This window comes from Schistocerca cancellata, chromosome 2 (assembly GCF_023864275.1).
Source record: "Schistocerca cancellata isolate TAMUIC-IGC-003103 chromosome 2, iqSchCanc2.1, whole genome shotgun sequence".
Taxonomy (NCBI): domain Eukaryota; kingdom Metazoa; phylum Arthropoda; class Insecta; order Orthoptera; family Acrididae; genus Schistocerca; species Schistocerca cancellata.
The window spans coordinates 309,070,021-309,085,159 of record NC_064627.1 but is presented as its reverse complement, the minus strand read 5'-3'; the positions used below and the strand labels follow the sequence as shown (position 1 = coordinate 309,085,159).

Below are 15,139 nucleotides of genomic sequence, written 5' to 3'. Positions count from 1 at the left end.
ATTAACTTCTATAAGATTTTTTTGAGTCTGTTATTTTTGGAGGGAAAATTTTCTTTGATTATTGTCTCGAGGAAAGAATAGTAGATTATTAGATCCGTTCTTGCTTGAAATAGTGTCGTTGTTGTAATGTCATTTAGTTCTGAATGCTGAAAGGAACGCAAATCGTACAAATTCTATTAACACGCTGGAGCAATTTGACGACAGGGATGGCACCTCTCAGGGGTCGAGATGGTGTTCAAGGAATACGGAGCAGACAGGTCCAGATGCCACTGTTTTTCACCGCTCTGAGACTGATCACCAACGGGGAAAACGCTCCATTCAGGATAACGCAAATTCCGTTGAGCCACACCTTAGCGAACCTGTTGAAGTCATTGTAACAATCTGAAACCCATTGCAAACAGACAGCATACAGGTCAGTCAGTCTTCGCCAGCATACTGTAATAGCGAGCAAGAATCCAGAGTTGGCTTCCCTGTTACCTGTATGGTATATGAGCTACCGTGGGATGCTGTTTTAGCTCTTCCCAGAGAGAAGTAAAAAAAGAGAAAGATAGGGAACAGATAACAGAATGGAGGAAACAGAAAGAAGAGGAAAGAGAAGGCCGAAGAATTTCGTAAGGAAATTCTCAAAGCGAAAATAAATAGGAATGAGCAGAGAAGAGAAGGGATGAGACTGAAAGACACGAGATGAAAATTTTAAAGACCTTTCGAAACGAATTTTCACTGAATTTAGTGAACTCTGGGAGTAGATGTTGAAAATAGCAAAGACGTGAGCAGAAGCAGCCAACTGCAATTGGCACTGAAACAGACTTAATCAGAAGAGGCAGGAGCCAAGAAGGTAGCTGTCACAACAGCCGGTAGAGCTGTGCATCCGAATCAAACAGCGAATCAGAACACTAAGACCTTCACCAATCGACTAAGAGAAGGTGAGGTAGTGGTCAAGCATATCTCGAATAAAGACACAAAAATACACTCCTGGAAATGGAAAAAAGAACACATTGACACCGGTGTGTCAGACCCACCATACTTGCTCCGGACACTGCGAGAGGGCTGTACAAGCAATGATCACACGCACGGCACAGCGGACACACCAGGAACCGCGGTGTTGGCCGTCGAATGGCGCTAGCTGCGCAGCATTTGTGCACCGCCGCCGTCAGTGTCAGCCAGTTTGCCGTGGCATACGGAGCTCCATCGCAGTCTTTAACACTGGTAGCATGCCGCGACAGCGTGGACGTGAACCGTATGTGCAGTTGACGGACTTTGAGCGAGGGCGTATAGTGGGCATGCGGGAGGCCGGGTGGACGTACCGCCGAATTGCTCAACACGTGGGGCGTGAGGTCTCCACAGTACATCGATGTTGTCGCCAGTGGTCGGCGGAAGGTGCACGTGCCCGTCGACCTGGGACCGGACCGCAGCGACGCACGGTTGCACGCCAAGACCGTAGGATCCTACGCAGTGCCGTAGGGGACCGCACCGCCACTTCCCAGCAAATTAGGGACACTGTTGCTCCTGGGGTATCGGCGAGGACCATTCGCAACCGTCTCCATGAAGCTGGGCTACGGTCCCGCACACCGTTAGGCCGTCTTCCGCTCACGCCCCAACATCGTGCAGCCCGCCTCCAGTGGTGTCGCGACAGGCGTGAATGGAAGGACGAATGGAGACGTGTCGTCTTCAGCGATGAGAGTCGCTTCTGCCTTGGTGCCAATGATGGTCGTATGCGTGTTTGGCGCCGTGCAGGTGAGCGCCACAATCAGGACTGCATACGACCGAGGCACACAGGGCCAACACCCGGCATCATGGTGTGAGGAGCGATCTCCTACACTGGCCGTACACCATTGGTGATCGTCGAGGTGACACTGAATAGTGCACGGTACATCCAAACCGTCATCGAACCCATCGTTCTACCATTCCTAGACCGGCAAGGGAACTTGCTGTTCCAACAGGACAATGCACGTCCGCATGTATCCCGTGCCACCCAACGTGCTCTAGAAGGTGTAAGTCAACTACCCTGGCCAGCAAGATCTCCGGATCTGTCCCCCATTGAGCATGTTTGGGACTGGATGGAGCGTCGTCTCACGCGGTCTGCACGTCCAGCACGAACGCTGGTCCAACTGAGGCGCCAGGTGGAAATGGCATGGCAAGCCGTTCCACAGGACTACATCCAGCATCTCTACGATCATCTCCATGGGAGAATAGCAGCCTGCATTGCTGCGAAAGGTGGATATACACTGTACTAGTGCCGACATTGTGCATGCTCTGTTGCCTGTGTCTACGTGCCTGTGGTTCTGTCAGTGTGATCATGTGATGTATCTGACCCCAGGAATGTGTCAATAAAGTTTTCCCTTCCTGGGACAATGAATTCACGGTGTTCTTATTTCAATTTCCAGGAGTGTAGATGATCGAGTAGCTCACTTTGAGCAAGCGTTCAAACCAGTCACTGTAAGAAAAGATGTAGAGGAGGCTGTACGATTATGTGGGTCATCCACGGTTCAGTCCTTATGATGTATTCAGGTTTAAACGGCAGCCCACACAATTCGAACAGAGACACGATCAATGTACACTCGGAGATCCATTCCGGACAGACGCTAAAAGCAACAACAGACACCCTTAGCAGTAATTCGGGTCTGTACGATGATCGCTGTAGACATCACGTAGAACCTGTTCAGATATCAGAGTCAATGAGATATTCAAGCATGGAAGGAACACCCATGTTTGATCACAAAACACTTCTTATCAGTCCTGAAATTTCAGAACTTCAAAGATTTGACTGGGACAACTCAGCAAGTCACTCCCTCTTCATGGTCACTGAATGTGAAGCTGCAATTTGTTTGTACTCACAAGGAGGGTGTTTCTGTGGAAAAAATAAGAGTCACTGCAGAACACTGCATTTCCTTCAACAAATTTATTGACACTTTTCCTGCCACATACTGGTCGCGAGAAATGCAAGACCGCATTAAGCAGGACATAATGATGTGGCCAGATCTAGAAGCATCCAGATACAAAAACCCTCTCAAAATGTTTGACACGCTGCTTCGAAAAAATCAGTTCTAAGACTTCCCATGTAGCGCATCTGAGATAATTCGGTTTTGTTACAGCAATCTCCCCACCTACTACCAGCAAGTTTAGGTTGGAAGATATGGTGACTACATTGAATCATTTAACTGTTTGCAGCCCAAATAGGAACTTGTGTTTCACAAACAAAATGGAAGAGAAAGGAGAAGGGCAAATGAAGGGTATACTCAGCAACCCTCTGAAGAATATCAAAAGGAGCAATGAGTAAAACGACTTGTAGCTTTGTGATAGGAAAGAGTAGCACAGATGGACCATAGGAATCAAGAGGACCTAGGCTATGGAGCTGAGAATGCCCATAGGTTTGATAGAAACTGGCACCAACTAAAGTATAGCCAGCAGGGAGACAACTGATGGGGCAGACAGAACTGTAATAACAACAACGGCGACAGGATAGAACTTAATGGTCTGAACCCATCCAAAGGACTACACCAGCAAAGTGGGAATCACAACTGAAGCCAGACATCAAACCATTTCTAGAACAGGAACTTCATCATTTGTTATTTATTTTTTTGTTAGTATTGGGTTTGATCTAATTTTTGTGAAATTTTTTAATGTATTACTATTTGTAGCATAGTATCCATATTACTCTCCGGAATGTTTGTTTTTTGTTGTATTGTGTGTTTCTGTTGGCTTCATTTTGTTGTTTTGTGTAAATGCAGTTGCGTGTCAGACGCCATCCCTGGATATATTTGTGTGTATGTTCTCAAAGTCATTGTTTTCTGTTATGGGCAAATATCTCGATGTGTCGCAATGACCCTGCACACTTGTAACGAGGATGGGTGCTTTAACCACTTAAGCACACAACAAATATTCTGAGGATGGACTTAATGCACTCACAGCTCTCATTCACAGAAAACAAAAACAATTAGGTCAAGAAAAACACACAAATCAACAAAAAAAAGAGAGCAAAAACAAAACAAATAGACTAATTTGTTTTCTCTGTACACACATCAAACTCTTTTACAGTTTCTGCCATGTTGATGGAAGTGGTAACCAATATCCATTCTGTTCTGTTTTTTTTTTTTTTTTTTCCCCACAGTGTATTTGGGAGATATGTTACAACCATGTCCACAGGTGCTGTCCTCACGGAAGAGAAGCGAAGAATAGAACAGAAAGAGGCATGGGCCTGACAAACAAAAATAAAGAAAAAAAGGAGAATGGGAATTGATCATAGTCTACTCAAAAAAAACTGGAAATATATACATAAACAAAAGAACAAATAATTATATAGATAATTTAAGTTACGTTACTTACTTATCAGTTATACTAGGATAATTACAAAAGGTTATTCAATTTAATTAAATGTGTGTCAATTTTTCTATGTGTGGTAATTCGTCAGGACAGTTTTAGAAGTAGGTGGTGACGGGTAACATTGGATTTCTGATTTCGTTAGGCCTAGTGATAAGCATTACTTTAAGTTAGTCCTAAAAGCCCCCCCCCCCAACCATTTGCTTTTAAGTCTTTACTAGCACAAGGTGGGGATTGGTACACTAGGTATGACACACCATAGGATTAATCTGCATATCATAGTCATTGTTAGATACCTGTGGTACAGAAATTAGCCTATTCATGTCTCGTGTCAATCAGTGTATTTCTTTTTGCATCTCACAAGAGTGAGAAATACTGAGGTCCGTAGTACGTGTGGTTCTTTGCTTTCACACACTCGTAAATTTGATATTTGTAACTACGCTCAACAACATTTTAACATATTTGTAAGGGTTGTTGACAAAGCATCAAAATAACTTTTGCTGTTGGTGAGAAGGCGTGACATATGCATGTACTTTCAAAAGAATTTTCTGCATGCAGCATTTCTATGTCATATGTCATCTGCAGAGGGAACCTCAGAATCTGTGTGTGTGTGTGTGTGTGTGTGTGTGTGTGTGTGTGTCTGTGTGTGTGTGTGTGTGTCTGTGTGTGTGTGTGTGTGTTTAAGGCTAGACGAGCTTCTCTTAGCCTCTGTTCTCTATGTGTATTGCTACAGATCTTTGTGCACGTTATTGGCTCCTGCTGAATGTTACTTAACTACTGTGTTCAGGTTGTTAATGCTTCTATGGAATTTTGTTCAGCCTACTGGTTGTGTTGTACATACACCTAATTACAATGTCTTTTACAGAGAAGCAAGGTGAAGACCAGAAATATAATTTAATACACCTTACCGTTTAGTGTGAAAGAGGTAGTTAACATATATTTAACACTTTTTCCTCAAAGCACCCTCTTCCTCCACTTTTGTTCAGACCAGTGAGAAAATTGGGTAATGCATTGTTAGATGGTGGGATACAGATCAACTAATTACAGTTCTTACAAGAATATCACATAAGGTATTGAAAACTGATCAGTATGAAATATCTTCAGGATGCTTTACTTCCATGTAAAGAAATAAGTAATGAGAGAATGTGATCAGCATTTGGTCATTCACTGTCCAACAACTCATCTCCTTTCTCTCTTATTTGAGGTGTTGTGAAACAAACATCTAAAAGCTTAATGAATGCTATTTGCATGAGGTAAATTCCGATAGGTGATGGAATTGAAATGACAGACTCAGATATGTATGAGATATTAGAATAATTATTCAAGTAATTTAGCATACAGAGTAACTTAGCTTACATAGCCACAGGAACAAGAATGGAAACAATTCTCAGACAGTAGATAACACATCTTCATTTCTTTCATTTAGAGACATTTACAAGGCAGAGACACAGACTGAACAGTAATCTTAGTCAGTAAAAATGAAACAAAATTCTATTCTCTATAGCTAGGGAAAAAAAAACTTAACAAAAATCAATCATTGTAATTATGAATTGATACAAATCTCAGTTTACTCCAGTGGCAATCTTTTACAGTGTGTGATGATTAACATCAGTGGAAGGTATGAGTCATACACTTATCTGATTGTTACTCCATGAGCAATTAATCTTCAGTGTGTCTTGGCCCGAAGGCATCAAGATTGCTGTTGCTCATTGCAATTCTTTCAATAGCTCAGGCCAAAGTGGGATATAGATCCATTGTCTACATCTAAGATTTCATTTACTTATGGGTTTACAAGAGACTGTCATCTGAATTTTCATTAGCTGCTTGTATAGACTGATGAAAATCACCATGCAATTGTGAAAAGATGACATGCGCACACCTTCTCAATGTATTGGAAGCAGGCTTTCTCAAAAGTACTACAGATGTGTTTCATGCATGTCAGCACATACTACAACAAACGGATCAGTTTCAAAGAGTGTCTGATTATTTACATTGAATGCAGGAGAGTGCACTGCCGCAGATGGACATCAGATTGAGCTCCTCGTATGAACAAGTGTTCAGATCTCTAAAAGTTATGTTTCTAAACCCATGGTTATTTGTCCTGTTTTCTCTTATTGTGTTAAGCACTACCACTTCTCAAAATATTCGACATTAACACTTTGTAAATGTAATACAGCATCTCAAAAGTTGATTAGTCCCCATTTCAATAAGAGCACATGAATTTTGTTTTTCTCCTGATTTTAAGGTACAAGACAAAAAAACTGAGTATCAGGTTTTTACTTCAACCTGGACTCACAAAGTTCAACAATTTTTTGCATCTTTTTATTACTAAATAAAAAACTGTTGCTGATGTAGTAATACTGGTCTTGTTACAAAAGCTTTGGTAAAAACTTTTGTACCAATTGCTGAAATGAGAATAATGTGTTTGATACCAATAATTCCTTAATCATTTCAGAACTGGAATATCTTTTGAAAATACTGATGAAGTTGAACATAACACATATGATAAACATAGTGCTCAAATTTGGCTACCTAAAAGGTATTTAAAATTTGAATGTAACAAGTGCAGTGCCTGAAAACTTGTTTTCTATGCATAGTGAGTCTATTTTCATTTTATGAGTACACTATACAGTTTACATTATCAAACATTAAAAAAGTGTGCTCTGAGAACATAAGGCCTGAAATCTGACTATTATTGTACAAAAAATTATCAGCCAGTATTGCCAGCTAGTACTTACCTTCAGGACCTGGAATATCAGCAATGCTGCTAGACACGTATAAAAATACATGACCCTAATGTAGTGAAGTTCCAAAAGCTATGTTAGTATTGTGTATTAGTTAGCAGTACTGATATTTCACTTCTTGAAGCTAGTAGCCACTAGCAATTTTAATTTTGTATTATTACTTTATCGTTTTCTGAAGAAAATTTCATTGTGATATGGTTAATATGGTGTATGTTTAACAACAAAGTTAAGTTTTTATGATAGTTATACATATATTTTATTCAGGTAGCTGTTCAGTTGTGTGTAAAAACAGAATAAATAAAATTAGCCGTGCAGTTAAAAATAAAATCATAGAACAGTTGTGTAATTCTTGTGCTACTTCCTGTCATTGTACTGCAGAGTAGTCTAGTTGCAGCTCAGAGAACAAAGAACATTGGTTCTGTTTCTTTTTCTTCTGTTCATTGCATTATTTCTAATTTGCATGAAATATGATACAATTTATTTATTTATTTACATATTTATTCACACTTTATAAAAAATTATTAATGAGTATAATGACATTGTGATAACAAATAAGTATAACAGTAAGACATAAAACTTCCTCTTCATTCCATGACAGAACTGCTTTTACTATTTTTCATTACTTTTTCTTAGTTGTTTGACAGTGGGTATATTTGTTTATTTTAATTCAGAGTGTTCAGTAGAGATATTCAATATTTCAGTTATTCACAGCAATTGGGAGGAAATGAAGCTGATGAAAATTCAAAGCATGGAAAAACTAATAAAAGCTGATATTTAAAGACAGAAATCAAGTGGATAAAATTACCATGCAGCATGTTTGAAACTGGGTGGTGTCATTTTATGCTGAAAACTTTCTATTATTATTATTATTATTATTATTATTATTATTATTATTATTCCTTGCTCTCACTCTGATCAAGTATGTAACTTATTTAAATGATGGGATTTCTGCCTGAAAAGTAATGAAGGTAGCTTAGAGATTAACATCTTATCCACATCATCATCATTACAAACTGTTGTCCTTAACAGAGACAACTTCACCAAGAACACTCTGTTTAATTACTTTGTTAATACTAAAAAATGTATACCAGTAATATGTTTCTATTTTCTATAAAATTCTGAAAATGGAGAAAAAGTGCTAAAACGATAAATGTAGGAATTGTCTGCTCTCTTTGTTTCAACTCTTTTCTATCCATCACATGCTATCTGTCCATAATAATTGGTTCAATACAGTTGAATTACAGGTGTGTTTTAAAGATATGAATATATTTGAAACACTATGTTACTGACCATTCATTATTTCAGTTTTTGGCCATGCATATGTAGTTGGTATTGAAGATGTATAATTGAAATCATAGATCTGTGCTTTGATGAAGTTCTCCAAGTTTTCAGGCTGTGGAAAAGTTGATGCAACTCCTGAAATAAAAATAAATGAACATAAAAATATACAGTCTTCTTTTCATAAACATACATCAAAGCAATATGTTGTTCATTGCCTCAACAATATTACAAGCTTTGAGCAAAATCTTTTTAAAAAAATGATGTAATATGTTCTCACCTGTTTTGTATCCAAACTTTGCAACTGCCACAGCAATTCTAAATGAACACTCACGGATGCTATGCAAGGGTGGATAAAGGCTACCTCTCTCTAAATCAGAATCATTGACAAAGTTGGCCAGTGCCTGTAAATAACCATTTTTTGTTGGCAGATAAATGAGAAAATATAGGTACACAGTCAGAAATGATTGAAAATAATATGTATTGCTCTTTGCATGAGGCATAATCAAAAGTAAAGGCCTCTGCTTATATTTACATGTTGGCAATTCAGAACAGAATTGCATGAATGCAACACTACAAATTGTTTACAGAGCCACAGAAATCATATGACTATAGGAGTAAGCAAACAACAAAATTGTTTCTATTGGTATCTGCAAAGTACAGGGCGATTATAATTAAAGTTAAACTTTCAAACCGCTGTAGAAATAACACCACTGGTCAGAATGACATCAAATTGCAGCAGGATATTACCAGAGAAGGGGGAAAATGTATAGCAGGAGAAAAATAAATAGTCACAAAATGCACCGATAGATGGCACTGTAAGTACCATAATTTAATAGTAGTCAACTACAAATGAAAAATGAATCACACAACAAAATCTATGATATACGTTTGATATTAAACAAACTCTACTACTCAGTGTGCATGGGTGTACAGATGTGATACTGTTACTTACGTAAGCCTATCCACCAAGGCAAGGTCATATCACAACATATGGGAAAAATAGGTTTTTGATTGTCCTGAGGCCAAAAACTGCATATAAAGCACCAATCACATCAATTTTCAACTGTCCTGAGGCCAAAAACCGCATAGAAAACCCTAATGAAAATCAAATCAGATTATTAATTTCTATGTGACTGGTACAAACCACGTTCAATATGCTATCCACCAGTTTCTGCAACAAGTTGAAATCAAGAAACAGCATGTTCCACAACTGATCGAAGTGTTTCCGGGGTCACGTTCAGTATGTGTTGCGCAATGTGGGCCTTCAATGCAGCTAAGTTTACAATTTGAACACTGAATGCAACATCTTTCAGATAGACCCACAGACTGAAGTCACATGGATTAAGATCAGGTGAGCAGGACGGCCAGGTTATAGGGAAATGGTAGCTGATAATTCTAGCATTTCCAAATGCTCAACTGTATTTGCAATGTGCAGAGGTACGCCATCTTGCATAAAAATGATTCCATCCACAGATCCACGCTGTTGGAGAGCTGGAATGATGTGGTTGTGCAAAAGACACTCATATCACATACTAGTGATGATACAAGTAACAGGACCAGAAGCACCTGTCTCTTCAAAAACATGGCCCTATGATAAATGATGCCATAAAGCCACACCACACAGTGACCTCTTCAGGATGAAATGATACTAGTTGATTTACGTGTGGATTTTCCATTGCCCATATTCAAAAATTCTGTGTATTGACATATCCACTTAGATGGAAGTGGGCTTTGTCTGTCCACAAAGTCTTCCACGGTCAATCATTATCCACTTCCATGTGAGCAAGCAACTCTAAAGCAAAGGTCTCTCTTACTGGCAGGTCAACAGGAAGCAACTCGTGTACATGGGTAATTTTTAATGGACAGCAAAGAAGAATGTGTCATAGGATTTTATGCACTATGCTCATGGGTATGTCCAATGTTCGGGCAGTTCTCTATGCACTACACGTTTGCACACCACCACTCGTCTCCTCCTGCATTGCTGTGGCCACTGCATCCACTGACATCAAATCAATTTGTTTCCTCCCTCTACCAGGTTGCACACCAAAAGAACCTGTGTCCTTGAATTTCCAAATCATTTTCTCCAGACCCAAGGCAGTCATCAGACCAACACCTTTTTTTTCAAACCCTTCGGTGTTCATAACTTCTGCCGAACAATGTGTACACAGTCATCATTCTTGTAATACAGCTTTACAAGCAGAGAATTGAGACAGTAATGGCAAATGTTGCAGACATGAATGGAGGAAAAGCCATGTACTCGGTGTGTTTATACCAACTTCAATTGGTTGTGCCCATGACAGGTTTTTTCATTTATGTATTCTGACACATACAGCACCATCTGTTGATCAGTTTTCACACTAGTTTTTTCTTCTGCCACACATTTTCCCCCTTCTCCAATAACATTCCATTGCAATTTGATGTCATTCTGACCAGTGGTGTTATTCCCACAGCATTTTGAAAGTTTAGTTATAATCACCCTATATGTGCTATATGCTATCATTAATACTTTTCCTTTTTTTGTGCAGAAAGGTCTACAGCTATTCAGATTCACCAAACATTGTGACTAATTTATGGATCTACAGTAATGAATAAAGGAAATGTTAGACAATGATGAGAGGACTTCAAAAACAGCCATACAAGTGAGTGTAATAAAGAATGCAGCGGCGGGTCAAGTATCCACAGTGACAAAATTATGCAATAGGTGGACCAAACCCAATGATCTGACTGGTGATTCATGACTCGTGATGAACTCTCCACAGTTCAATATTGCACAAAAAAAAAATGTTGTGGGCATATCTTTACTTATGTTGAAATGGAATCTGGGTAAACATAAAACTCTCAAAAAATTGTGACATTCCATAAAAATTTGTGTGCAGGGAAGTTTTGTCCAGGAGAACTATTCTCCATGACAATGTGTGGGTGACAGTCAATACTTCTGTTGGGAATTTTTCACTATCCTGAGTACAGTCCCCACCTCGCACCCAGTGATTAATAACAGTGTTCTTGCATTTGAAATAAAACAAAGGCTTGGTGGACAATGGTTTGAAAATTACAAAGAACTCAAAACTGCCACTGTCAACTGGTTGAGTTCCTAGGCATAGGCCTTCTGCACAGAGGGCTTGTAGAAGCTAGTGTAAGTTTACAAAAAATGATTATGTAGAAAATTGAAGTAGGTTTATAGGAAACCAAAACCAAAAATAAATAATTTTGCTGATGAACAAATATTCTTCATGACCAAAGCTGCTTTCTCAGTTACATCTCATACAACAAATACAACAATCAATGCTTTGGCCATGAAATGTATGAAGTACAATGGAATTTCCATGTGCCAAAGTGACCCATCATTGTCATTACTGTTCCACAGCAATGGCCTCTAAATTATGGGAACTCTATTACAAAAAGCAGCTCCTAGTCACAGAGAAGAAAACAGCTAAGCAGTTGTTGTGTCACATTATGCTTCATATCATACAAAATTTCTGTACTGCATCCAACAAACACTTGTTGCAAGATGACTGTAAAAACACAACCACTTGATTTACTTACACAACTTCCACACATACAGAATAAACCACTAGTAAATCACTGGAAAATGAAGTCAGTGGTCTACTGAAAATTCAATACATTGATAACATGAGGGGAACCCACAATCACATGACTGAGATGTGTGTTAGGTTTCCATGAAATGACTGTTATGAATTTCTCACTGACATTCACTTAATGCCAACTCAGCAGTTGAATATACTTGCATGATACACATTTTGTATTCCATAAAGTACTGGTGAAGAGACATTCATTATTGTGCCTATGTGACTTTTACACTCCCAGTATGCCAACACCTCTGGCTGCAATGAGACCATTAACAGTAAAATGACATTCTTTTGATTGCCAACTGATTATATTTTATTACAAATCAACCTTCAACTTGTATCTTCCTCTTGAAACACATACTGGATAGAATCATTGTGAACAGTACCTATAAGCTTATGTTTTAATCTCAAGGTTGATCTACCAGTGGGTACAGGTGTTATGTGCATCTCCACCCACACATTTATGAACCTATAATATATTAATGTGCAGTGGTGATGAAGGTTGTCCTCTTCAAGTATCCTGTCTTAGTGTTGTGATCCAATGTGGTAAAACCTTGTCTTACAATATATAGGTTATGTATGTGTTTTTCTTGAATAATTTTAGAATATGCCTCTGTTTTCACATTCACCCAACATGAACCTAAGTATATATTTATAGAACACGCATTCCAAGTTTCACTCCCCAGATGCCACAACCAGCCAATAACATAACAAAGTGGGAACATAAAGTGAAATACAGTTTCATAACACCTACCCCAGGGAAAGAACCACAATGTTTTTCTCTGGTCAGGATTGTTTTATGGGCAACTTTTTGATGCTGTGCAATGCAAATTAACTATTTTAATTCCTGACCACTAAATTATTATGCTTTATTATAAATAAATATATTGGGCACCAACAGTAATATTAGTAATATATATTAATATATCTTAAAATGGAGAATTGTTTATTGCAAAGATTCTTCCTGCCAGAATACAATGTCTGACAAAAAAAAGTGAAGCACCCAGAAGACGGAGAATATCAATGTAACTTTGTGTGTGTATACACCATTCACAGTAAGATAAATGATTTGAGCTGTAACTCTCTGTGACAGTACAGAGTGCATTAGTGTTGTTACCAGGCCTGGTAGAATATATGAGGTGTGTGAGAAAAGTAATGAGACTTATTTTTTATTTATCAAACTTTTTATTTTTGTCCTGTTCAAAGTAGTTCCCTTCGGCAGCAATACACCGACAGAGTCATTGTTCCCAGTCTTGGTAGCAGTCTGAACTGTTCACATTAACACACTCTTTGCCCTACTTTCCTATTCATAATGAATCCTACTCCTGTTATACCATTTTCTGCTGCTGTTAATATTACCCTGCTCTCATCTGACCAGAAAAGGTTTTCTTATTTTCATTTCACTTCACTGACTCCTCCTATATTTAGACTGAACCACTGCATTTCCCTTTCCAGATTTTCTAGCTTCCCTTCCACGGTCAAGCTTCTGACATTCCACACACCGAGTCATAAAACATTATCTCTTCATTGGTTATTCAATCTTTTTCTCATGGTCACCTTCCCAACTGGCAGTCCCCTTCTGGAGATAGCTACAAGACACTTAATAACTGATCTTGGACTAGCGAGAAGTTTAGCCCTGTTTCACGGGTCAATGCAAGTCTGATGATCCTTATTTACATTGACTGGATAATCATCTTGTGGTGCAGTTCTTCTTGTTGTCTCCGTGCTTGCTAAGAAAATGGGCATAAGGCGGAACTTCTCATCCCATTGACTGGATAGTTTGGCAATACAGAGAAATCAGAACCACCGATAAGCATTTCTGATTAATGCAGTACATCACATAATTTCTCATGTGTGGTACACATCACCTGACTGTACCGTGAGTCTGATTTTGTACCATGCTATAAGACCTTCAAGGAATAGACAAAATGAACATTTCAAGCTGTATCAGAAAGTTACTTCAAAATCAAAGAAAACTTCATCACATATTTAAGTTAAATCAAAGTTTTGTTGACAAATAAGACCAAAAGGAGCTAAAGGAGAACCATGGATGAAAAGTTCTATGAATTCAAAAGTAATTTCTATCTAAAGTACTGACAAAAAGATTCTAAGACATTTTGGTCTTATATTAAGTCAATAAATAGCTCAAAATTAGCAGATTCATGTGCTGAAGTTGACACTGTATTCTTGACTTCAGGAAGGCATTTGATACAGTTCAATACAGCCACACAATGAAGAAAAGATGAGCATACAGAACATCATACCAGCTTTGTGATTGGAATGAAAAGCTCCAAGCAAATAGAACACAGCACATCCTTCTTAACTGGAAGAAATCTTAAGTCATAAATGTATCTTTGAGAGTATTGTTCAGAAGTTTTACAGAACCACTTCTATCCAAAATACATTGATGAGCCAAAATATTACAACCTCCTGCTCAATAGTGTGTTGGTCCACCTTTGGAACCCAATACAACAGTGATTCTGCATGCCATGGATCTGACTAGTCCTTGGTAGGTTTCCAGAGGCATATGGAACCAGATGCCTGCACACAGTCCACCATGGTTTATGAGTACAGTGTCAGTGTCTGATTGCGTCCCAGATGTGTTCCAACTGGTTTAGATCAAGTGAATTTGGTGGACAGGATATCATTGTGAGTTCACTTTCATGCTTTTCAAACAGTCTTCATCTCTGAACTGTTTCTCTGCTGTACATACTCAAAGCTTATGTTCCTTTCCCTCTGCATTTTCTTGTGTACAATAAGGGTACCACACCCTAACTGCAAAAATCAACCCCATATCCTAACACCACTTCATACTTCACTGTTGGCTCTACACATGATGGCAGGTAACATTCTCCAAGCACTCGCCAAATCCAATAGCCACAGGATATAGCATAATACATCACTTCAAATCATTCTTTTCTAGTCATCCACTGTAAGCATGGTTTAGCACAGACTACAGAAATGGGTCGTTTACAAGGAGCTGCTTGACCATTAAATCCCACTCTTTTTTAACTTAACAGTTCATTGTTCTGGTAACACTTCAGAATGCACAAGCACTTCCTTCTGCTGATTTCATGTCATTTTTTACAGTCACCCACTACAAAGCTCGATGGTACCTGTCCACCAATACATGAGATCTGCCTGGTCTTGGTTTAGCTGTGGCTGTTTCTTCACATTTCCACTTCAAGTCACATCACCATCACCAACTTA

At 38.8% G+C, this 15,139-nt stretch overlaps 1 protein-coding gene across 1 annotated transcript in view; it reads right to left on the bottom strand.

The window, feature by feature from the left end:
- Window positions 1-7,549: 7,549 nt before the first annotated feature.
- Window positions 7,550-15,139, bottom strand: part of LOC126161693 (NADP-dependent malic enzyme-like) — a 111,988-nt gene continuing 104,398 nt past the window's right edge. Inside the window, exons 10-11 of the mRNA XM_049917708.1 lie at window positions 8,620-8,743; window positions 7,550-8,477 (exon numbers count right to left, since the gene is read on the bottom strand). Of these exons, the coding sequence (XP_049773665.1) occupies window positions 8,344-8,477; window positions 8,620-8,743 (258 nt within the window). The 3' untranslated portion in view covers window positions 7,550-8,343. The remainder of the gene's footprint in view (window positions 8,478-8,619; window positions 8,744-15,139) is intronic.